This window comes from Mustela lutreola, chromosome 1 (assembly GCF_030435805.1).
Source record: "Mustela lutreola isolate mMusLut2 chromosome 1, mMusLut2.pri, whole genome shotgun sequence".
NCBI classification, from domain to species: domain Eukaryota; kingdom Metazoa; phylum Chordata; class Mammalia; order Carnivora; family Mustelidae; genus Mustela; species Mustela lutreola.
This window is the reverse complement of record NC_081290.1, coordinates 104,473,243-104,499,872: the sequence shown is the minus strand read 5'-3', so window position 1 is coordinate 104,499,872 and position 26,630 is coordinate 104,473,243. Positions and strand designations below refer to the sequence as shown.

Sequence of the window (26,630 nt, the reverse complement as noted above, 5' to 3'; positions counted from 1 at the left end):
ATACTAAAGTCCTTTATTCAACAACACAGAAATTTCACAAAAACAACTTTACTGGGCAAATTGAATGTGGTTTTTTTAAGTTTTTTTTTTTTTTTTTACAGTTTTGTACATGCCCCATAAGTAATTTTCTTTAATAAATACACTGTTTTCCAAAACTGCTTTTTTAAATAATTGCACAAGCATACATACACCTTACACAAATATCTATTAGAAAATTTAATAGATGACTGCACAGTTCAGAATAGGAGAACGCTGTGAAAGGAGTACATTTTGTGTCCCATGTTCCTGAAATATCTGACTTCCTTGCCATTTTGAAAATGGAATCCCTCCTCACATGGTAGCTGTCTTTTATTCACTAGGAATACAGATCTCAGTGTGAAACTGCCAAATTTAATAAAAACAAAATCTGAAACATTTAGCTGTTACATGAGAACCAACTGTTTGATATCACTGTGAATCTAACCATGATCAAAGACCCACCACAGTTTTTTGCTGAACACATTTGACCCTGAATAGTGTGCTCATTTAACTGCTTGCCTTTTTTTCATTATTTGATTACAGATACTATCAGCTTAAAGACTTTATATGCTTTAGCATTAATTGTACAACTTATGTGCCAGGCGTTCTAAATGAAAGGAAGGGAATATTCTTTTCTGTTAGTGATTGCTTCACACTAATTCATGGGAAGCCCGCCATCTCTTGCTCCCTATAAATATGTTTAGAAGCCGGAAGTTGGGTGTTGGGGATTAAGCAACCAGAGATGTTTTTATATACTCTTACACTGGAGAAAGACTTTCACTGTGTCACTGTGTTCTCTCCTAAGGATGGATATGTTTCTCACTTGCAAAAATGTCTCTGCTTGTATACAGGTGGGCAAAATCCATCAGAAAGCCACTTTGGTCTGAAGGCCTGGAAAGAGGGAGGTTTGCATTATGAGGTTCTTATAATGTTTGGGTGCTGAGTGACAGCTGACAAGTAAAATGGTTCAATGCTCTTCATACCAACACCCTGCATACTTTCCAGCTCTCCCTGACTGCTGACAGAATGTGGCATCTCCTTGCCTACACCTAGAGAAGGTAAGAGTCCTGTGCATGTTTGAACCTCTCTTACAAAGCTTTTAATTTGACTTCTTTGATACGTAATTCTTAAATTGTACAGTCCGCCACAATCTATATTCTGATTGCTATCTTCTGAATTTTCTTGGTCCGAATATGAAATGTACAGTGAACAATTTTGAAAAGTTACATTCATTGGTATTTTAGAATCGTGGAAATTGTAAACCTTTAAATCACTCCCTCGGGGTTATAATGATATGCTTTACAAGTTCTCAGTATATGGACTTAGGAGAAGAGAACCAAAAGGAGAACAGAAGAGTAACATCTTTTTTCAACATCACCAACGAGAACTTTTTATGTACCCTACATTATATAAACAGAGTTTTACCAAAAACATAAAAAAGGGGTGGTATAAAAGAACAATATCAAGAATAAAAACATGTAAGAGAATTAAAGAAAAGCTGCACTTTTCCATTTCAATCAACAGATTTTCTTTCATTAAAAAACTGATTTGACATGTAAAACAACACACTTTACAATATACAGATTCATTAGTTTTTTAAGAAAACAAATAAAAACACATCAAGACATGCAATACTTAGCATGTATTTTAGACTCTCAGTACATTGTCATGAGATCTTTACATGTTACTCTATGCCTAATGCAGCCTGAACAGACATTTGCTTCAATTCTGTTGTAACAATCACCATTTTCCAAAAAGCAAGGCAAACTTACCATTCAAGTGTAAAAGTAAGTTTTCACTTACTTGTAATTAATTAGCACACTGGCTTAAAAATATGAGTAAAATCAAATAAAAGTGGATGAGAAAGAACTCATATAGTTCTCATTGGTCCCACAGCAGAAACAGAAATTCTAACTAGAAACCCTCAAAGGAATATACATCAAGCAGAAAGCTATGTCAGAATTAACATACAGCACATTTTAGCTTACGATGATTTAATGATCTTCTTGAAACAGGGACAGGTGTAAAACATGAAATAAATTTTCCTTAAAAAGCCCGTTTGACTGAAACTGGAGGCCTTGCGATGCTCCTCTAGCCAGGTTCAGTCACTTGCTTTTCACACTGGCGTTTGCAGGGAACTTCTCCACCCTCCCTCCCAGACTCTGATGATGAAGTGCTTTCTTCCGGTTTTCTTAAAATCTCCTGTCATATTATTTCCCATTCACAACTACAACTAGCCTTTCAAAATTATTAATCTGCTAGTCTTTCTAAAACTTTACAGCCCTTTTTCACCCTTTCTCTTCTCAAGTTATTTTTCTCTGCATGATCCATCTTGCTAACATTTTTCAGCAGACTAGTAGTGGCTGTCCAGGCTAAAATAGCTGGCTGGTGGATAAAGAACAAAAGTTACGGTAACATGGCCACTTCGACGCTCCATGTATTTTTACTAAATTCTACTTTATTCTTCAAGATGAAAACTGTCTTTATAATCTGGCAAGAAAAAGAAAATGAAATAAACTTCCTAGATATCATGGCATCACAAATAATATCTGTCCTATGGGGACAGCCTTAGGAACCTTGACGGCCATAAGAACACCAAATCCTATGTGAAAGAGCAGCATGGATCCTATGAAGCATTAGCTCCTTTGTGTTTGGGGCTGTTTGCACTATGAAATTCCACAGAGTGTGGACCTGGCTGCTCAGGAATGAAAGCATCAAGTGACAAAAATGGGAATGGGAGTAATGGAACATTCCACTGAGGGCCTCGGGGAAGGCCACTGGTCCACCTGGGAGGCTATGGGAAAGGAAGATAAAAAGAAATTTAAAAGACTCACTTTTATGAATGTGTTCAATTTTTTTTAACTTAAAAAATATATGTAGTCATGCCTCAGTGCAAGAAGTCTTTATGTATTCAAATTTTAGAACAAACTACCCATTTCATATCATACATGGAATTAAAACATTTGGGTACATTTTATTAAGTGTTTCTTTTTCCTACCAAAACAAAATAATAAAAGAACAAAATATGAACAACAACAAAAAAATACATACACCCCATGTTGGGTTGAGGAAAAAAAAGCCCATCCTGAATTTCTCTGCCTAAGATATGATACTTTTCTCTGTATCCTAGAAAACACTGTTTTTTTTTTTCTTTTTAAATTTATACAACTGATTCTGCATGTTCCAACTACTCTGAGTACTCCGCCTTACAGTGCAACCCAAGACAAGTCAACTACACTAAGTATTTGGGAGGTATACCCTTCTGTACAGCTCGTTTGTAAGCAATGCAAGTGCATAACCACTACTCTAATATAGTGCTCAAAAGATTAATTGAAACTTTCATAACATCTTCCCCTCTTATAACAACACAACTGAAGGTAATTGCTGGATGCATCATAATCTTTTAGTCTTGTAAAACTTGGCATCAAGTCTCTACGGAAAGATGCATGGCAAAACATGCCACTGCTGTTGCTGCTTCTAGAAACAACTGGCAAAAAATATTTAAAGCTAAAATTTATTGCTCCAGATTTAACTTGCAGAACCATACTGTTGTGTACAAACTGTTAATCTCCATAGATGCTCAGACATGATTGTCTCCTTGTGTCTAAACACACAAAATACAAGCTGCTATCTGTACAGTTTACAGTACTGAAACACATATATTTGAAAATGAAGTATAGATATGTACTTTGCAAAGATACATGATTTTACAGCAGGGGTTTACCCAAACTTGTTTTTTACAGCCACTTTCAAAATAGACAACAACTTCACTAGTATAGCTAAATTACATCAAAGAAAGAATCAGTGTATTGAAAGTAAATAGACTGGCCAATTCCCCAAGCTCCCAGATTATTTTTATATGTCTTTTTTCTTTTCTTTTCCTTTTTTTTTTTTTTTTTTGGAAGAAACCCCTATACATAAAATGAAAATAATATCTGGATATTTTCTTCAGTGGTGGACTAAGCAGTTTCTTAAAACAAGACATTAGTTTGCCCTTCACTTCCAAATGCCTTGAAAATAAGATATACTACTGCTTTAAAAGAACCATCGGAATGCTTCAGCGCTGGGAACAGGTGTTCTCTATAAAAAAAGAGCAAGAAAACAAGTTAAGCTTTCTTTCTATGCCAATATAAAATTAGATTTTTCTCCTTTACACTTCAGCAATATTTTTAGTCAGCAATACACAACATAATGACTTGTATATTTCAACATTTAATAAAAAAAAATGTTCAGTCTTGGAACATTACAAAAATTGGGATGCTAACTTTAACGCTAATTTACTGAATATAATATTAAACACACATTAGTCTAAAAAATACAGGAAACATAGCCTAGAACATGGATAACCATCGGAATAAAGGGGGAGGTTCAAACTATTAGCCAATAGTAGGACGTCCGGCCAGAAAGTCTATATCTGCTGCGTACATACGCATCCTACGTAAGGTTGATATTTAGAGAATTCAGTGAAGTAAATTTTTTTATTCCGGGGAATTCTGTTTACCACAGACATCAACAAATATTACATTGATATTAATTCTATCATTTAACAACTGCTAATGCTAAACATTCCTACAAATAATCTAATGAAAACTATACTGACAACATATGCCACTATTTTCAACAAATTCTGCATTTTCAACAAATTAATGTTATATGTATGAAACAAACTTATACTAACCAATGACACTCAGTGGAGCATAACTATCCTTTTGCACCATAAAAAGAGTAGCTTTCCAAAGGAGTACTAAGTTAGCACCAAAGTATGAACAATCATTTTAACAAAATGCTTAAAGTTATGGTGGTGTGTTTTGTTTTGTTTTGTTTTTTGTCAGAAAAACAGTAAAGTATTGAATTTTCCTCTCTATATTAATATTACAGTAATTCATTATACTATACTCGTATTCTTTAAAAAACAGAAGCACATAAGAACATATTGAAGGTACATAACAATAAGTTAAATTTTCCTGTAGGGGCAAATGAAAGAGGGCTGATTTTATTCCTTAAACCAGTCCAACAATCCTGCACAGAATACAAGATGGCTGCCGAGAATAAGTAAGCATATAAGTTGGTATGCTGAATGCTACCAAATTATTGGGTAAGTACAGAACACGCACACACACACATGCACGCACACACACGCACACCTCTTAAAAACACATCTTAAGACTGTGTTAGTAGCAAAAACACATCTTAAGACTGTGTTAATAGCACTTGAATTTCATATTTCAGAAAATACACGAAAAATTCAACTCTAAGTACTCTTTAATAATTGAGGCTAGCTTTTATTTACTCTCTCACATTTGACTTATCTGGTTGACACAGTGCTACTGTAACAATGTCATCTAAAAATAAAAGTGTATTATTTGGTTAAGATGTCCACTGAAATTTAAATGAAAAAAAAAAAAACTGTTTTGAAAGCAAAGCCACTTTTCACTATTTGCACTAGAAAGAATTTTTAAAAATTTGTCCTCACAGTCAACACAATAGATTTCCAAAGAAAGTATAAGAACAAACTAATGATTTTTTTGAAAGTAAACTCTCCTCCCAATGTGAGTCTCAAAATCATGACCCCAAGATCAGAATCTCCTGCTCTCCCAACTGAGGCAGCCAGGCACCCAAAACTAATGATTGCAACGCAAGTTTGTATAATGTATATGCAAAAGTATTTAACTTGTGAAGTATTTTCTAAAAACGCAAGCAAGAAAGCCCATTATTCCCATATAAGTAGTACTCATTAATATTTTACTCTTTACTCCTCATGGTATAATGTTTTCTTCTCTCCAGCTCACTATGAGTATCTGAATCCCCGTCATTTGATTTGGTTGATGAAAAAAACCCCTTTACCACTTTTGAAAACTAACTTTTGAATGATAAATGTAACTGTATGTGTTCATTACATTTATTTAGTCATTATTAAAGGAAGTATATGAAGCAATAAGAAACATATTCATTCTAATATTCATGCTTTACACACACACACACACACACACACACACACACACAAGCAGTAAATGAAAACTTAGACGTTCATACCAGATGCTAAGCTTGCTGCCTGATGCCAACTAAGAATAAATTTTATATAAGTATGCATACTTATATAAATGTAGTCATTTTTAACAAGATAAGTTAGATCCAAACATATCCATGCAATTACAGATTCACATATGAAAAATAAACATGTGCATATATATTCATATATATTCACATTTACATGTATAGAATATGACATAGAGATGCCAATTTACTTTCAGATGCCAACTGGAAACAAGACTGTAAGTATATATACTTAGATAATCTTGTATCTTGATAAACATATATGTTTATGAAGATAAACAGAAAAATGTATGGAGTACATTTTTTAAATGAGGTGAACTCCTTATGTCTTGGATACATTTTGAAAATTCTTTTCCAACTCTTTGCTCTTCCTGTGCCCCTTTTCATTACTAAATTTTATTTGCAATATTTAAAGAAAGCAAGCTTCATAAAATGCCACCTGAGATCAAAGGTCATGGTTGTGAGGAGAAAGATAATCAGTTTTCGGTGCTTATTAGCACCAAAAATTAATTAGATAATGCAAATATGAGAAAAGCAGAGAGCTGGCTTCCTTTACTAATACAACCTGTCACAAAATAAAGCACTGTGATGTTTGCATATTATTATGCATACATTGAGGCCAGTATGTATCTCCATATATAAAGATATAGTCCACTGCTGCAGGGGAAGGATGAAGATAAGCAGAGAAGCATCTTTTAAAAAAATATTTCTCCCTTATATTAAGATTTTTGAGGTCATGAAGCCTAAAAATGATTTGCTGGGAAATCACTTAAAATGTGTGAGAAAACAGGAAATCTACTAGTGCAGTAATTAGAACAAGTTATCAAGGCATTCACCACAAGCTTGAAGTGAGGTTTCTCTAAATTTTATTTCAGGGTTGAAAAAGTAACACAACTCTTTAGTGTCCCATAGGCCACACAGAGCAGAAGATGTATGCTCAAGCTCCTGCCCAGTTTTCACTGGGCTCATGAAAATTCCCTGGAAATTTACTTTATACCTGGACTGAGTTCTTTTTGGTCACGATGGGGAAAGCAACATTGTTTGCTTTCATACATAAAATATTGGTTAAATTATAGGTTCTTTATAAAGTCTGCACTAATCTGGGGACCTATCTTCTCTAATTCTGTCAACCAATGAGGTCATCTTTGTTACAGGAATTTTATTTCAAATGGAATTTTATTTCAAATGGAGCTCAGCACACCAGCCAGGAGGATTAAGCACCCTGACCAGATATCTTCGGGTTATATAAATTCAACAGTCCCAGCTGGGAAATCACACTCTTGATGAGATTACAGTGACTTTCTGGATCTTGGTGATGCTTGCAGGAAATCGTTATCCTGAGTGACAGGAAAGCCAGATTCCCCAGGAAGAGAAGGGGGCGGGGAGGTAAAGAATAGAATGGAGTTGATCAGCATTGTTTAAGGCAGCCTTCACTGCTCATGCAGGTGTGAACGCTGACACACAACAGCCTGCTACTCCCAGGAGGCCTGTGCAGAAACCCGCAGCCCTCCGTTCTCCTTCCTGTAGTGCTGTAAAGCCTCGTGTTCCAGAGCATTCCTACCATGAGAGAAAGCCAGAGCCACATATGGAAGACCTTAAACTAATGAGCTTAAAGACAGGACTTCTGTTTCCTTCCTAAATGACTAAGCCCAAGTACAGTTAACACAGACTTTTAAAAAAAATGAAAACAGAAGTTATCAATATGTCTCCAGCAGAGGTATATTTAAGTTTAATTTTTGTTTTAGCAATGAAGAAATATTTAAACACCCTAAAATAAATTAAAAATCCGCAAAGCTGCCACCCAAAGAATTTGAGAATTTTTCTTCTTTGGTGTCTGCAGAGCAGGGGCTATCTTCAGGCTGTGCAAGCATCTACACACTCTTGTGTGAACTTGGTGAGTCGAATAAAAATTCACCTCCTGGAAGCTGTAAAAGGGATATCTACTCTTCTTTCTATATGAAAGTGGGTGGGATTGGCTATTCATATTTAGCTACAATATGTAAAGCATGGCACTAAACAAAACTCATTTTAATAAAACCCAACATGAACTTTCAAAGGGCAAATTAAAGACAACTCAATGCCGAAATCTTCTTCAGAATGCATAAAGCTATGTAAATGGAGGTAATTATTATGACATTAGAAAATTCTGTAACTAAAGTTCAATATATCTTCATATACTTTCTAATCCAAAAATCGTGGTGATTCCCCTAGGCCTTCAGAATTCTACCGTGAAATAGGATGTTTCGAATACAATGATTTCCAAGCTGCAGTCCATACTTTTGGCCACCACTACTCTTAAGCTAATAAAAAATAATTTCCTGTTTTCCCATTTGTTATTAAAGAAATAGAAGCCATCCAATCATTTTCTGATTCTCCTGTAATGATGTGAAGTATGCTTTTTCCAATCAGAACCAAAGCAATATCAAACTGTAGTTTGCCACTCTTCTGAAACAGTGTTTTCCTCTGAGGAGTCGCCTGTAAGTTTCTTAGGCTCCAACCATCTAAGACCTCGAAATTGGAGCTCCTCACAGCATTTGATTGACCTCTTCACACTAGAACTTGAAAACCTCAACAAAGCACTGAAATTTCACAATAGAGAGTACATATTACAAAAGGTAAGAGTAGGTACCATTGTTTGCCTTTAGATATTTGATTATATTTTGTTTTAGCTTCATATGAAACATTAAAACTTTGTAGTATTTTGCATAAACAACAGCAAAAGATTCCTGATGATGAAAAAAATTACTTTTTTTCCTGATTTGATTCACAAAGAATGCTAAAACATCAAGTTATATGAAGTCTCAAATTTTTTTACTGACAAAATTTCAAAACCTACTTGGAGAAGTGGAAAATTGTATTATGTATACAATATTGTGAATGTGAATACACACACATGCACATTAATACAAGTCTTTGGAAATTTAATAATTATAATTATAATATTGTTATAATTATGATAATAATAATTATGATCTAAAATGATACTTAAGAAATGTTAGAGACACCCCAAAATGTCTTTAGCAGAAATATTTTCTATATTGTATTTATAATTAATATTTTAAAAATCATAGAACAGTAACCCACTAACTTTACTAGAATTAATAGCAAGCACAAGTATAGAATAGGCTAGTAAATTGAGAGAACAATTAATTTATGATATATGATAATCTTACAGTCCAATAACTGTTATTATAATAAAAAACAACTTTATATTTTAATAATACCTCAGTTAATATAATATAAATTAATATAAACACTTTCTACTTTTTAGATTACACCTTTCTTTTTCTGTCCTTTTAAAAATATATGCCATTTATATTATGAAATATATATCATATGTATGATAGATGTCACATATGTGATATATATTGCACATATGTCACATATGAAATATGTATCAGATTAATTCTTCTCATAATTCAAATTAATTTATCATATGACTGTATAAGTAGTAGTATACTTACATTTTATTTTGGCCATTATCCAGATGTAAACTAAAAGTATCTACCAAAATTATCACTAACTGGAATATTAGATCTCTCTCTAAAAGAGAGAAAGCACCAAATAGGTAACTACATAATTTTTATGACCCAATTTTTTTGCAGGCATTAAATATGATTATAAGGAGAACTCTACTTTTTTGGTTTTCAAATTGACATGTATGGGGCCAGGATTTCTCTAATTAAGGGTGGAGAACTGGCAATGGCTTTTTCATTAGTATCCACTCTCTGTAGGCCGTTGCTCCCGCTACTCTTCCCACTATGCAAATTCTGACAGCTCCTCCTCTTCCCCCCTACCCCCCCAGCATGAACACCACCACCCTCACCATCACCATTGTGATGGCATGATTTTAGGTGATGATAGCATGACTTGAGAAGATAAACCTAGCCAACTTTTGCAGATGGAAAGATGAATTTATATATTACATTGTACAGATGCTAATCAGTGTACTGGTAGAGCCAGGTAGGAAAACAACTGTCTAAAGGAGAATGTGTGTGTCTAAAGGGTAGGAATGGGTTGGTAGGAAGGAAAGTAATAGTTTACCACCGTGATTTACATGCATCCAAAAGTGACCGGAAAAGGTGCCCACCTGTGGCCCCAGTATCTAATGCAACTACTTAATTTAGGCAAGTCTTGTGATTAATGCTAAGTAAAGTAGGATTATATTTTAACTGATTTTGGTAAAAACACTTCAAATCACAGCATTCTAACAAATAAGTAAATTTATTGTCTGATAAATGAGTTGTTTAGTAATTAAAATGTTCTTGGAAATATAAAAGTAAACTATAATAGAATGATATCAGGGTAAGCAAAAAGAGGAAAATTGGTCAATGATTCACCAATTAAAAAGGTGTTTTTGAAAAAATTATTTTATGCAGTATTTTTAACCCTATGCTAAATGTTCTTAGAGGGAGTGTGAAAGGAAATTAAAAGTAAAATTGAGATTAAAAAGCAAAATTTAGATTAATAACATCAATACTGTCAAGAATGATTAGTACAGTCAATTCTATTTATATATTCTATATGTTTATATTTAATTTATGAATATATACACAAATATATGTGGTTATGTGATAAATGAATCTTAATCTATCTACCTACATACCTATCACTTATATATACCTGGCAGAGACAAAAGTAGGATAATTCTACCTCCCCTCAAAGTCACTCCACTAATCCTGTTTAATGCAACAATGCCTTTAGGTGAGATCACTGCTAATCAGCTATTGAAAAACCATCAGCATTCTTTTTGTGATAAAGTTGTTGGACAATTTTGAAAATTCTGGTTAATTTTAAAGCAGACAGTGAACTGTCTTTTTTTTTTTTTAACTGAAGAGAAGAAGAAATATTCTTGTAAAATGTGAGAAAATGGGAGGTCACAAAAAAATTAAGAGGTGAAATTTTAAAATGATCAAAGCTATGATTTGGACAGTCTCTAACGTGTAGTAAAATTAAATACAATAGTTACACCAAACTTTTATAAGAAATTCAAATTATAGTGTTTCTCCTTGAATTATTATAGATAGGAGAATTTGAGAACTATTCACTTTTTATATTATATAAAAAGTGAAAATAACTTTAATAATTTTTTCCCCCTTAGGCTAAGTCCTTAGCATCTTGGATGTAGTCACTGGACTTCATTTGGTTTAGAATCCTCTATAACAAAATTCCAACCACTTCAATGACCTAGCCCAGAAACCAAAGCATGTTTTATGTCCATGAATTACTTAGAGGAATTTAGAGTAAATTCCAAATATTTCAGTCATTAAGATGTTATCATCAAAATAATGCATTTGGTTAAAACTGTACTTCTGACAATAACATGTAGCTTTTGCAGTATTTCCTTAAAAAAAGTGTTTTTTAAACAATTGTAATTAAATTATAACTGCCATCCACCAAATACTCAAATTCTCAATCACTCTGATTTTTTGGTCTTTCTCATTTTTTTCCCTTGTAAATAATGAAATTAAAAGGTATACAATCAACAATTATTATAATTTAACTTTATCAAGTTATTACATGTTACCTAGCTCTTTAGAAATACATTTTGGCTAATTTCCCTCATTAAGGGATATACACTCTTAAGCATTCTACACTACCATGATATCAGCATATCTTGTGCTAAAGCAAGTTCTCAAATCTTTAGATTCAAATTTCTCCTCAGAGAATTTCCACATACTCCTTCTGTTTTATAAGCATCCTGTACCCCATCTTTGTGCAAACATAGCCACCTTCCCAAAGTTAACTAGCAGAGTCAATTGATAAGCCCACCTTTTTTCAAGCATAGAATTTATAAGATGTAGTGATTAATCATCTTTCTTCCATTTTTTTCTGGAGTTTTTTTCACATGTGCATTCTGTATTTTCCAGGAAATTTTCTACATAACACTTAAAAATTACAGATATATTTGGAAGAATTCGTTGTTGATAAGATGACCTCTATCTCCCTAAACACCACGGCTAATTTGGAGCATGAGTTTTCTCACTTTGGCTTTTCTATGTTTCTAACAGAAGACCTGAGTGAATTACTCTTTAAGAGAAATGAGAAGGGGTTGGGGGTGGAAACTAGTTTCAGTGAAACTCCTTATTCCGCTGTGGTAAATGAAAAGAAACAGTGTTGAAGGGTTCTAGTGGGCCTAAGCCCAACCAGACTCATGGCATCTTGCCAACATTTTTGAGACTTTGTTTCTATTAATTTCTTATTTAAACCAAACTCAAGAAGATGACCTTGGGCATGACAATACTTTTCTACCAGTATGCACCTTTCTCCTTTCTCTGGGGTTTGTGACACTACATTCTGCCTGCCCTTCCTCCTCCCCTCCCGCCCGCCCTTCTTTCTTATGCAGGGCAAACAAGGATTTCCACTGGTCTGCAAAAGATACTTGAAATAACAAGTCATACTGTAGATTCTCAGTATGTTCAAAGGTTCAAGGCAAGTATTCTTTTTTTTTCTTTATATCTTGAAAAATTCTACTAATAGCAAATGTAATACAATACCACATAATCACATGGGGTAACCAGGTAGAGATCCTCAATGGCAACCTGTATTTCTTATTTAGGTCTGGGGAAGAACTAAGCCAAGGACGCATCAAGGAATCCTAAGGCTTTTAAGTAGATATGAGACTGTTTCCTGAGAAATTATATCATTTTAATTCAATTATGTCATTTTACATTTGTCCGTTTCTTGGGACTGAAAGTTAAGAATGTAAGTAGGGAACTCAGTATCTTGGAGGAAGGACTAAGATGTAGATTTAGGCATTTAGATGGGTATTGCAAAAGGCAGAAATAAAGGAAAGTGTAAGTTCCTTAAATGTGTGTGTGTGTGTGTGTGTGTGTGTAAACATAATTGTATGTATATAACCACAGCACTTACCACAAATCATAAAAAATAGCAGTTCCTACCTAAAGATTTGTCAAATTGAATTTAATCTATCAAGGGCTGACTATATGCTTAGTAACATACCATGTATTCATGAATATACAGCATAGGTAGAGGCCTGCCTTCGAGAAGTAAAGACACACTATTTATAGAAATACATTTAAATTTTACTCTTTATCTTGTTAACATTGTTCCATTTACAAATGCAATTTCTTTCCTCACTACAGTCTCATTCAATAGTGTTGTTGCTGTCACTAAACTAGTGTTTTTCAAACTTTTTTACTGCAACCAACACTCAGAAATACATTTTACATAGCAGCCTAGTACATGCATACACATACATTTATGTATACATACAAACTGAAACAGAAGTTTAACAATATGTACTCTTAGTATATGTGCTGCACTCATATATTTTATGTTCCACTCTCTTCTATCCTAGTTTCTGAAAATCCTCGTGGTGAACCAACACATGGACCACTAATGTTCTGTCACCTGCAGTTTGAAAAACACAGCTCCCCGCCACACAAATAACATACTCATGTGAAGAGAACCACATGAGGAAAATCCAAAACTACTCCACAATGAATTTAACTCTATAGAGCAGCCTTATATTGAAAGATCCAATCTGTATTTCCTTTGGGACAGAAAAGGCCAGTGTTCTCAATTTTGTTTTTCATGGATGAAAATTAGAGCACACAAAGTATTTAATGTTTACTAGAGGATTCCACACCTTCTCACTTATCATCTATCTACATACAACTGAGAATTTTAGCTCTTTCCTTATTCTTAACTCCATTAAAACCATCACTGGTCTCATTTAAGCTACACACAAGAACACTTTCCATAGACAAGTCTTTCCCCAGCACAGTTACATTCCTGTCACTGATTCACCAGCACCCGTAATCATCATTTCCTCACAATTAAATTTAAATAGTCTGTCTTTCCTTTAATATGTATTTTATCTCTTTCACTCTGAAAGGTTTTGGAGAAAATATATCTTCTCTGGAATTTACCAGATTTGCTGAAATACACAGAAATGGGCATGAGTCTTGGTGATCTATAAACATATACCCCCTTCCCCTCTGGTCCTCCTAGATCTCTATCCTTTTGATTCTAATCAATCATCTAGGACTCCCCCCCCCCACCGGCCCCTACCAAGTCTTTGGGCAAGAAACAACACTTTCAATAGAGTTTTCCCCAGTTTGCCACTTATTCACATTTTCAAGAATGTCCTCTAAACTATGAATTTAGATGCAGAGGAGATCCAAGTGGGATCCCATTTTCCACTCATTTTGGAAGCATTCTCTTTTAGTTACACTTTGGAATTATTCTACCAAATGTTTCAAAGACATAAGTAAAAATAATAACATCAGCTATAACACAATCTGTTTTCCCTGTCTCTGATTCAGCTGCCACTCCACTGAACTTGAGCTTTAGCTCTGACTCCCAAACCAAATATATTGAGTGAAGTCATAAAAATATTATCTTCCCTCTTTTTATAGTTTCCACTCTCTGCAAAACTTCAATAACTGCTGAAGGAAAGCAGACATCCATATCCTGTCTTGACAAAGTTCTTTCTAGATACTGCATTGCGTCCTGACTTGAATATTCCTTTCTCCTGGATTTTTAGTGCTTTCTGGATTAGTATTCCACATTTTTTAGGACTTATCACTGTTTTCTCCCAAAAAACCATTAGCCTTTTCTATTATTGCTCACCAACCTTCTTCATTTCATAAATACCCTCTCCTTATTAAAAAAAGAAAGCACTGCATAGTCACTTTACTTTTTATCCCAAAATGTGTATCTACCTATTTTATCTCCTATACACTTATCTTCCAAAATAAAAGTAACTCTTAACATTTTCCAATATTTATTAAATGTTTTCCAACTAGAATTTACATGCATTTAACCATTTCTTTCTTACAATGATTTTCTTAAACTAATTCCCCTTTAGACGAACTCCTCTTGTCTATCCAAATAAAGAAAATAGTAGCCAAAGAAAGGTGCTGTGTTGAAGTCAATCTCTGTGTGTGTGTGTGTGTGTGTGTGTGTGTGTGTGTCTGTTTCAGGTGTTACAGAAATTAATGGCAATGGTGTGCCTTTGGTGAGGAAGGAGGAAGAGCACTAATTTATTTAAGGCTCACCACACTGACTGACTTGACCAGGCAATTTGTGCACTTTTCCTGGTATTTGACAGTGCAAGTACAAGAACAAGGAAAACTTGTTTATCAGGTTTATCTCTTTCCAAGTGAACTCAAGCCAGATATTTGGTGAACTTGATGATTAAAGCAAAAATTCAGAAAACACAAACCACAATGTAGTCTGCCTGAGCTTTAATTTCTGAAAACTATAAGAAACCTGTGGTGGATGGGATTATCTGTAAACATAATTGTCTTATTTTCTACTTTTCATGGAGGACTTTAACATAGGAATGAGAAATTGCATAGCATTTTTCATTATACAAAGTATACTAACTGAAATACAGTATCAGAAAGTTGTAAGCTAATGGATACTATTATCCTGATTCTATACTTGGGGAAACCAAGTTCAGAGAAGTTATACTGATGTAGCTAATTTCAACTGTAGTTACCTGATACTACTAGCTCTTCTCATAACCCATCAACAAAATGTGGTTATAGGGTTCAAATATAATTTTTAATTATAAAAGAAATAAAAGGCCAAGAAACTAGTAGTATACTTTCCTATATAATTTCTATCTGGTTTATTTCAGCCAAAGAACTACATCTTTAGTATACTTTTTTGAAAAAGTAATTTTTGCTTTGCTGTTTGCTTTTGAGTAAGAAATGTAATGTGAAATCAATGCTTTAAATATTAAGAAAAAGAAAAACAGGACAAATTTAATAGGCTCACTCTCATACCTAGTTTTGGATTCTTATGCTGTTAAAATAAATTAAGAGAAAGCCCCGAAGTTTCACAGAGGAAAAAAAAAATATTCCTCATAATGTTTTAGAGTAGAAGTTAACAAGCCTGCTGGGATCCTTTTAGCCCCTGCAGAGCTAAGTCTTCAACATTATTAAATGGCTGTCGCATCTGAAGTATGATGCAACATAACTCAATAAACAACAGAAAACATACAATGCTGAATGGAGGAAGGCTTTCCTATTACCGTGCAGAATAATTCACTATCAGGACAGGTGTTTGTATGTGATGGAACAAGATATGACTGAAGAATAAACCATCCCTGTGCCCCTCCCCCAAGTATTCTGAAACTTTTAAGGATAATAGCATAATGCCAGATGAAAAACTATGTTAAGAATGAGCAGAAACACTGCAGCACAAGGAACAAAATTAATGCCTATGCAGAATCGTCAAATTTTACACTGATTACTATAATAAAAAATCCTTGAAAACAAATTTTTGTAAAAAATGGCATTTTCTAGAGTGTTCCACGGATCCTACACTACATTTTAATTGGTGACTGAAATCATACATAAAAACAAAAAAAATTTTACCATTATTTTGGGTTCTTTTTTGTTTTTCTAAAAATTAACTTTAAAATAAAAGAAAACTAAGAAAGATGTAGTCCTTTATCCAACTTACATATTTACATGGGCCTTCCCTTCAGCAAATGCTGAATTTAACCTATTAATTTGATTAGATATTTTTATGCAATGAATACATTAGATTAACATTTTGTATAATGTGAGGAAAAATCTATGTAAAAAAACCAGAAGCATACCCACTCTTGTGCAACTTATTGGATAGTGGGGGACATTTTGTTACACTTTTTCAAAGCAAAATTAAAGGTGAGTTGCTTTCTGGTAAAAATGAACTATGTATTCAGATAATGTAACTAGCTGAGTTCAAACAGTTCTAAGCACCAGCTACTTCGAAAGAGTTTTTAAAAACACATTTCTACAGACTCAAATAATTTCATGTTTTACTCGTGTATCCAGAAAGAATATTCCACAAGTTGTCAGGATCACCCTCCCCACAGATCTTCAGTCTCCAACCTGGCAAACCAGAGCCAATGTGGATAAAATGCCCACCCTTCTTTCACTACTCCTTTCCAGTTTTAGTCTTATAGACTAGTTTATTAATTTGTTTTGTATCTGCCAACCTGTAAGTCAAAACTCCTAACTGTTCACCCAGGGAAACGAGGGATTAACCAAAGTAGGTAGCAATACTTCAGTCATCAGTTCAGCAAAAAGTCTAAAAATCAAGTAACTCTTGTGTTCCTAATCACTAGATACCCTTTTCATTCTTATTTAATAGATATAATATTTTTATCTGATTAGTCTAAAAGTTGTTATTGTTGACTTGTTCTGATTGGCTTTCTGATTGCTTATTTATTTGTATTTTGTTTGATGACAGTTGAATTTCACACATCCTTACATATAGATTTTAATTACCTTTATTTTACAATTCCTAATTGCCATGCAAAAGATTGCTTAGAATTTATATGATATTTGCATGGGTGGGGTATTATTTTCATTTAGGAATTATTAAAAAGGCATGGTTCTTTAAAAAAAAAAAAACTTTGACTACCTTGTATTAAATGTAGTGATAAAAGGAAAATCTCACTGAACTTGTATTACAGTTCAATGACTTGACTACAAATCTACTTGTCTTTAGTTAAAGCTAAACTTTTCTGAAACTTTTTCTTATCATTTATGAAACTCAGGATCTTTTTTCGTACCTGAGTTCTGTAGTACACTCTAGTGTTAATATACTATCATTTGTTTGAATTGATTGACAACTTTCCTCTTTCCCTTTGATAGTTACATACTTGCATTTTGATAATAAAACAAAAATTCACATTTTTATACTAGTACGTTTTTGGTTTTTGAAACTAAAAATTGAGAACTCATTTTTAAATTGTGATATAAAATGACAAACTGATGAATGTTTCAATTTAAGAATTGAATGTTTCAATTTAAGATAGGAAACGTGTGTTTACCTCTACATTTTTTAGTCACCATTTTTAAAGTCACCAAACTTCAAAAACTTACAACATGTTCAATTATTGGCTGTTTTCATTATTTAACTATACATAATCTGAGTTTGAAGGACACACAAATTTTACAGATGGTCTATAAATAAATTTCTTTAGGAAGCAGGTACCATCTTCCTTGTAGACAATGTTGTGTCCAGAAGTTTATGACTGCCTTTTGTGTGGTGGAACTTAATGGCATATATAAAGAAATATGTCCCTTTCCCCTAAAATACTCCTTTAAAAAATCAAGTTATCAGGGTGCCTGGACGGCTCAGTCATTAAGCATCTGTCTTTAGCTCAGGTCATGATCCCAGGGTACTCGGATGGAGCCCTGCATCAAACTTCCTGCTCAGGGGGAAGCCTGCTTCTCCCTCTCCCACTCCCTCTGCTTGTGTTCCCTCTCTCGCTGTGTCTTTCTGTCAAATAATAAATTAAAATCTTAATAAAATAAAATTTTAAAAAATCAAGTTACCAAGTTTGGGACAATATTTGGGTGTTTTCCACCAAACGCCTTAGTAGCTCAGCCTAACTTGTTGGCCTGAATATTCAGTAGATATATGTTTTAATGAGAGAAAGATTTTAAAAGAAAAGATTGAAATTGTCCCTTTTTCTTGAAGTTCCATTTTCTCTTCACTATAGTCTCTTTACTGTAATGATTTCAAGTTCCTCCTCTAACTTGTGGTGGCAGCGCGTAACTTACAGCTGAGAGCCAAGGGTGGGGGCAGGGAAATCTCCTGAGGTGTTGCTTACTAATGTAATTCCATAAATCAACTAATGGGAGAGAAACCAGATCTGTGTGGTCTCTAATGCTGTCCCACAGAGATCAATCATGTCACCTGAACAATGTTCAGGCACTAAGAGGCTGGGGTTGCCCATGGGACAATCCTATCCCTTGAGCCATATGGAGTGGAGATATTTTAAAAAGTTAGATCTTCATATCAGAAATGTAACCGCTGCAAATATGAAAACTGAAGGATTGGTTATTTTTGCACGGACAAATTGCTATTATGTAACTTATTATCATAATGCATAATCACGTGTTTATTAAAATCTCACAACTTGGTATTGATCATTTAGGATGCAAGTTTTTAAGATAAGTTTTGTTGCAGAAGGGGCATACGGTATTTGTAATAACTGCTTTGAATAATTACTGATAGTTTTTTAATGTAATAATTGACTAAATGAAGAGTGTTCTATGCAAATATACAGTACACAGTATCACAGAAAAACTGAATTTGTTATATGTGTATTATTATCTTATGGAATATTATCAAGGACGTGATTTTATAAACATATTTCCAAGGCAGTAAGATGTTCTTAACATGAGACTAAGCAGGAAAATGCAAAAATAAGTAAGCCTGTTTTAAAAGGAATACCAGAGGGGAGACTTCAAAGAAACGTGGGCAAGACTCCCAACACTTCCATGTGTCTGTCTTAATTTCAGTTTACTCACCCTGAAAATCTGATTAAGCCTCCAGCCTTTGGGATGAGAATAAGTCAAAGGAAAGAAGGACGCATGAGGTTTGAAATGATAAATCAGAATTTAACTAATGATTGTGATGCAACTATTAATTGGTGTCCATAATTTAAAGCCAACAAATACAAGTTACTGAACTTCAACCTGAGGTCCACAGGTGATATCCATAATGAATCCCCAAATCACTGTCCTCAACTAGGGAGTCTAACCAATCTCTAAAACATCTCCACAGATGATGATAACTTACAGGAACCAAATTAGAGAGGGAAGCAGGTCAGCAGGGGACTTCTCACCAACCAGCAAACACTGTTCCAGCTTTGGTTCAGTCATGTAAACCCCATCACTCTGACATGCATCCAGCTGCTTCCCTACAGCCATAACTGCGTGGTTACACATATGCTTATGTCTGCCATTGCCTTTTTAAAATAACCTAGAGAGAATTTTAGCCAATTAAAAAAATGAAACAAAACAACCCCTCCCCACCAAACTTTTTCTTTCTACCAATAACACTCTGCTAAGGATCTTAACCTTGAACCATGACCCCATTCTCTGGTAGGAAAGGGTATGTAGTTAGGAAAACATCTTCACAGAGCTCTACAAAGACAGGGATGTGTTTCCTTTCTCACCCACACCCCATTTTCTGAAGATCAACAGAACTGTTGTGTACTTGGATTAAAGAAGAAAGAGAAGAAGGAGTAGAGGAGAAGGGAGGAGGAAGAAAACGTAATACTACGGATCAAAATGTCTAAAGAATTTAAGCATCACAATCAGTTTGTGGGAAAACTATCCAAAGGAGGAAAATTAAAAAAAGGAATTCATGAAGTTTGTCTAGACTGATACATCAGCATAGAAACTTGTGCAGAAAATCTATTAGTACCCACACTAAGCTCCTGCAAAGCAGTTATTTACTAAATAAATCAGAATTATCCAGTGGTCTTACCCACTGCATACTCTAAACCAGGACAAGGCAGTGCCATGGGTATAGCTGAAGATGTGGCCTACTAGCAACATGAAATCTGTAATTCCAGATACTATACAATTCAAGTGGAAAAATAAAAAACATCTAGTCCTTATCAACTGGGCATTAACAGGAAATTTAGTATGAACGGAATTTTAACTTCCATGGGCCTTAGAGACCTAGAGGTAAGATACAACAAACTAGTCCAGAAAACGGAATTCAAAAATTAAAAACGAATTTTTGCCACCAGCAAAATATAGGGACCTGCATTTTTATAATTGTTATTATCTTTGTTTAAGCAGTGTTGCCAAAGGAAATGTAATAAACCACCCTGGAGTAAAGTCAAACTTTCGACAAAGAGATGGGTTTTCTTATAATGAGGAATACATGTAACATTTTGATGGAACTGATCACAATCAATAACGATATCAATATAATATTGGGTTTTTTGAATCTCAAAATGATATTTGCCTTGCATATTAATAAAACTTGAAAAAAACTATACCTTATTTGTGTTCTAGCCTCCAACAAAATTCTTTAAGTTTCCTTTTTAAAAAATCCTTTTAAAGATCAGTCCTTCATGGAAAAAACTCCTTTAAGCAGTGCTCACAATTTTTAAAAAAAATGTGCAAGTGCCCCTCTGATGATAACCTGTGAGAGCCAATCTCACTCTGTAATCCAGACCATGGAATATTTCCAAATGCTCAATCTACCACCTGAATTCTCAAGTATATATGAACATCCTGCCACCTACTCTGTAAGTGATATCAAGGGGCTAAATATGATTATTTGTTCATACATCTTGCTAAACATGCCACTAAAATCATTTCGTTTACCTATGATTGTACATTTTTTCCCTTTTTGTTTTGATCATGTTACCATATGAAATTCCCACCAAACATATCACTCTTAGTATTTAACATAATTAAAAGCCTAATTTAACAATTACTTTAGTGACAGTCAGTACATTGTCTAATTTAAGGACATATGGGGGAAAAAAACCCCCAAAACTATTGTTGACTACCTAGCATATCAATCAAAACTGTGCTTCATTTATGGAACAGTTTTGTGACCACAAAATGGTTACTTTGTCAAATGCAGAGTCCAGAGGAAACATTCTTTGGTAACCAAATTTTAGTAATCATTTGTTTGTGAGACTATGTAAAACAATTCTTAAATAGAATTATCCTCACCTGTCTGAAATAAACTCATTCTGTCCCTTGATTTTAAGACACACCCCCTTAAAAATTGCAGGTGGTGTTCAGCTTTCTATGTTATTTCTGCTTTCTCAAAAAATACCAGCTATGCAGAAAATGGGAAACAGAAACATTTTTATCATGGTGAAGAGAAAAACGATTCTGGAAGGGGATAGAACACCCTTTTGAATCCATGTTATTTCAGCTTCCAAGATTCTTCTGTGTGTGTGTCTTAATGCAAACATAGGCTTGTGTGCCACAAATGGTGTCCTCACTGTTATAACTGGGCCACTAATAAGTCTCTCTTAGCCAATAAAAGTATATAAAATGTGGTATGTCCAATCCTTTGGGCAGAGATGCTTTTAAAACTAATACTAACAGGGAGGGGGCATATTAAACCGCCAAGGGGCATTTTTGAGCATACTGAATGTGAAACTTTTGATTTTTTTAAACCAATTACATTAGTTTACCACCGCAGATTAAAAAAAAAAAAAAAAAAAAAGGAGGGGCGCACCCCCCCCCCTCATTTGGAGGCGAAGTGAAGTGCAGCTGGGAAGGGTGGTGAAGAGGCCGTGCCCTCACAACCACCTGCAACTGTATCTTACAGCCTGAATGAAGCTTCAGGAAAGGGGTACTGCATCTTCAAGCCAGACAAGAAGCCCTGAAGGGGAGAAGAGAGGGGAGTGAGGAGGGAGGGGGGGAGACTGGGAAACAAGAAATCATCTCCTCTGACCTCTAGCGAAGTGCCAGGTTTTTTCTTTAGCTCTTCACATTTTCTAAATTTGCAGATCTGGTGTCCCGTTTTGCGGTTCCTGCAACTGCTGCAGACGCCACAGTTGATGAGCCTCTTGCAGGGCACGCAGACCCCACACCTTTTCCTCTTCTTCTTGGCCGGGTTGGCTCCGCTAGCTCCCCCTGAGGAGGACGAGGAGGAGGAGGAATGATTCTGCGGGCAGTCTGCCAGATTGGCAATTTGAAACGCACTGTCTGTGACGGCTGCTGAGGCTGCTGCGGGGGAGTGAAGGGCTGTCATGACGATGACCCCTGGAGGTAATGAGATGCCCCCTAAAGCCGGGATAGCGGAAAAAGTCCCCACGCGCTCGGGGAGATTCATTATCTCTGCTTCAGCAGCGCCGCATTTGAGCTTGTTCATGCATTCCCCCGCCAAAGGTCTGCAGTGTTCAGGGGATAAGGTGGAGAGGAAATTAGTATTTGCCATTTGCAACGACGGCTCTGGCGGGCAGCCAGCTTTCCCCAGCCTCTGGGAGTCGTTTCGGTGGTGCATGCTGGTCCTGCTGCCGCCGCCGCCGCCACCGCCGCCGCCGCCACCGCCGCCGCCGCCGCCGCCGCCACCGCCGGCGGGGAGGATTGCCGAAGAGGAGGCGGAGGAGGAGGCGGCGGCGGAGGAGGATTTCCTGCCGCCCCCGCCGCCCCCGCCACCGCCCCCGCCGCCCCCGCCGCCGCTGCCGCCCCCGCCGCCGCCCCCGCCCCCGCCGCTGCCCCAGAGCATGGCGGTGGCGGCGGCGGCGGTGGCCGCGTTGTCGCAGTTCCAGGGGGACATGCCGATGCGCGCGGCGGCCGCGGCGGCGGCGGCGCTGCTGGGGAAGATGGGGGTGGTGATGCGCGCGATCTTGGCCGCCTGCGGGAAGGCGCCCCCGTTGGTCTTGTAGAAGGAGGTGGCAAAGGAGCGGTAGCGCTCCATCTCCGAGTTGTAATCCACAAGGCTGTTCAGGGCCCCCTCGGGCAGGTGGCTTTCCTTGGGCAAGCCCGGGGCCTCCGGGCTCGGCCCGGGCTCCACGCAGACATTGGTGTTCATGGTGCAGGGGGGGAAGAAGGGGTGCAGGGTGGAAGTGGGGACCGCCTGGTCCGACACCTGGGTGGGAAAGGGGGGAAGGTGGGGGGGAGGGAAGGGGGTGATGGTGGTGTCGGGGTGGGGGCCGAGGCGGGAGGGGAAAGTAGGTCCGGATGGGGAAAGCAAGGTGAGGACTGCTTTATTCCTCTCTGGGGCGCATTTCCACAGACGGTGAATTCCCAGGCAGCGTCTTCCTTAGCATTATCCTCCAACTGTTACAACTAAAATAAAGAAAGTCATTCCAACGAGCTGCACGAGGAAAAAGATTAAAATAAATAAACAGCCTCCCTCACTACCCCACCGCAGACACAGAGAACTCCCACATTCTTCGTCAGGTCGTTTGCATGACAATCATCAAGACGTGACCCCCCCCCCCCCCCGCCATTCCACCTCCCCCCCACACACACGCTCCCAACCCACTCCCCCCTCCCCACAGCACACCACAGCTCCTCCTCCCTATTCTCATAACCCTCCAGAGAAAATGTATTAATAGCCAGGATACCCAGGGAAAGAGGAAAGACGGGGGTGACAAATGCCGAGGGAAAAGGGCAATTGGAGTGCTAAAGACATGCAAATCAGGGGTGGGAGGGCGATACTACCTATAAGCAGAGGGCATTTAAACATTATGAAATGTGTGAACAAGTGCTGCCTGGGCATGCAAATGCTGTAAAGTAGAAAACAGCAATGGCCCTATGAGGAAAATGAACAGGAAATTAGCAAATGAAGTACTGAGAAAGTCTACAATACATCCGAGTATAAACTGTAAGCAAACACAATACAACTGAGAGCTAAGAGACTGCCCACATACAATCTGAACTAAAGAGGCAGGGAAAAAAGAACTACCAGCTGCCACAGTGTCCTTCTGTGTCTGCGGTCATTAGTTTGAATCCCAGCACAGCTGGCTCTGTTAGGGTCTTAATTCAATGGACCAAGGACAGGTCTCAATTGTACAAGCCATTTGGTGGTGGGGCTTGGTGGGGGTAAGAGGGTGGTGTTCTACTTGTTTAAAAGAAATAAAGAAAGAAAAGAAAGATCGACCAGATACAAATTTTTAAAAATAATACAAACAATGTCACCCGTTTTAAACCAAGTGCCTGCAGCCTCTTTAAGAATATTCCCAATAATTCCTAATGGAGACTCCTGTCTCTTCCCAAGACAAGAGGAAAGCATGGGACTTTTTTTTTTTTTTTAAGGATCTCTCATAGTCACTGGTTTTTACATTGAGTAAAAAGGTGGTGGGTTGGGGAAGAAGGGAGATCCTTTAAGGTGTTGTTTACTTGAAGAAATAACCATAAAAAAGATTTTCTTTCTTTTGCTCTTTTTAAGAGGAAAGTTTAATGTTAACTGGGTATTTGCATTCATACCTTTGCTTACAGGCCATTATTATGCTTTAGGAAGAGGTATTTTAGTTGTTTATCACAGAGGAAGAGGTACATCTCAGCCTTTTAAGAAGTAACGCAAAGACATAAAGTGTATATTAACCTAAAAAAACAGTTTCTTTGTTTCCAGATTTTTTTTGGGGGGGGGCAGAATATCTTTCTGTGACATCTTTTGAAGCCCACATGTTGGTCTGGAATGTGGAGTTCAGGGAATTCCAAATGGGGGCCCAGTAGTCTCAGTCTCAAATATTCAGTTCGAAATGGATATCAATTATAGTAATTATGTTTATAATTAGATTAATGAACCATTTATGCCCAAACTCCAAGTGCAAAAACTTCAAGACCTGCTGATGAGGTGCCCTAAAAAGAGGGGTTTATGTAAACAAATCCCTATTAGGCAAAGTAAATCAAGATAAGGAACCTCACCCCAGGCTGGATTAGAAGCTAGCAGGCATCTTTCAATCACAGCAAGTCCCTAATCACTCAGGAACCACCTCTGTGGTTTCGCATTAGGGAAAACTGCTCCCTTCAGAGGTCTGATGGCAATACAAAGGGTGCCCCCAAAATGCTCCTGGCTAAATATTCTTGATGCTTGGAAGGGGGTAGGGGAAGACACAGCAAGAATATGCATATAGCTTCAGTTTCTGTGAATCACATTGTAACTGCAAGACCGTAATAACTGCTACTCAGTAAAAACTAGTTATGCCAACCATGCATTAGCTATCACATTGAGTGGAGAGAAAAAAAAAAAATCAGTATTTTAGTCTTCTGACCTTGTTCCAAATAAAGAAATAATTTAATGTCCCCTTTCCAGAGTATTAGAGTGCTGTTTGCAAACAGAGGCTTTCCTTGCTTTTCTTATTGCCATCACCTCCCCCTTCCTCCCTCAAGGTTTAATGCCACCAGAAACTGTAGAAAATGATTGTGCCCAGTATCCAGGTCATTATTGTTTAATCAATGCATCTCTGGAGCATGAAAAAGGTACCTAAGCCACAGCTATTGTTTGGATTTTCTTTAAAAAACAAAATAAAACACACACAAATAACTATAGTCCTATTCCAAAGCTAAATTAGACAACCATACTTCATGATCCTGTTTTGCCTTTAAACAATGTGACTGTACATGCCTAATATTGTATGTCTGGTCTACCAGAGACATAGAGATCAAAGGTCATATTTAACATTCAGGAGGAGGGGCGGGTGCAGATTAATTAATAAATTAATACAGCGACGCCTTTTATTGCTGGAGTCCAGCATTAATAATCTACTTTTACAATCCCAACGGACAGCAAACATTTAAGAGAAAAAAAGCCAGAGAAAGAGAAAGAACAATCACTTACCAGTCTCTTTTTATTTGGGGAGCCTTAGAATTTGCAGACGCTGCTAGTCTGCCTTTAATTAGTTGCACATCACCCCCTAACACAAAGAAACACAAATCCAGATGTGTCTTGGCAGCTCCCAATTACAACTTTAATACTTGTAAACAAACTGTTGGGGGGGGGGGGATAAATAAATATGCGGATCAAAAAAAAAATACCTGTAAATGGCTTTTTTTTTCTTGTTGCAGAGAGAAGGAGGAGGAGATGGTGTTAGTGGTGGGGGTGGAAGGAGGAGGAGGTGGGGGGAGAGGAAAGAGCCGAGTGTGAGTGTATGTGTGAGAGCGCGGGGCTGTTCTCGGTGGTCTCTCCTCTCCCAGCGCGTTGCTCTCCGTCCGTCTCCAGTCGCTGTGTGCGAGGGAGGGAGGGAGCCGGGGAGTCTCTCTCTCTCTCTCTCTCCCCTCTCCTCTCTCTCTCTCACCCTCCCCCCCCCCTTCCCTCTCTGTTTGTGTGTGTGTGCGTGTGTGTGGTTGCTGGGGGAG

At 36.8% G+C, this 26,630-nt stretch overlaps 1 protein-coding gene across 2 annotated transcripts; it reads right to left on the bottom strand.

Moving 5' to 3' along the window:
- CXXC4 (CXXC finger protein 4) lies at positions 1 to 26,630 on the bottom strand. 2 transcript variants are annotated; one of them, XM_059171749.1, is made up of 4 exons: positions 26,310 to 26,630; positions 26,113 to 26,188; positions 22,276 to 23,615; positions 1 to 4,098 (listed from the first exon to the last, which is right to left on the bottom strand). In XM_059171749.1, the coding sequence occupies exons 3-4, from the start codon at positions 23,356 to 23,358 to the stop codon at positions 4,054 to 4,056; spliced, it is 1,128 nt and encodes a 375-aa protein (XP_059027732.1). In that variant the 5' UTR covers positions 23,359 to 23,615; positions 26,113 to 26,188; positions 26,310 to 26,630; the 3' UTR covers positions 1 to 4,053. The 2 variants fall into 2 exon arrangements, with proteins under 2 accessions (XP_059027732.1, XP_059027741.1); XM_059171758.1 differs by lacking the exons at positions 26,113 to 26,188; positions 26,310 to 26,630 and having other exon boundaries at positions 22,276 to 23,674.

Coding starts and splice junctions, on each gene's coding strand:
- CXXC4 (XM_059171749.1), bottom strand. CDS start 23,358: ATGAACACCAATGTCTGCGTGGAGCCCGGGCCGAGCCCGGAGGCCCCG. Junction 4,099..22,275: donor AACCTGGCACTTCGCTAGAG/GTCAGAGGAGAT, acceptor CTTTTTTTATAG/AGAACACCTGTTCCCAGCGC.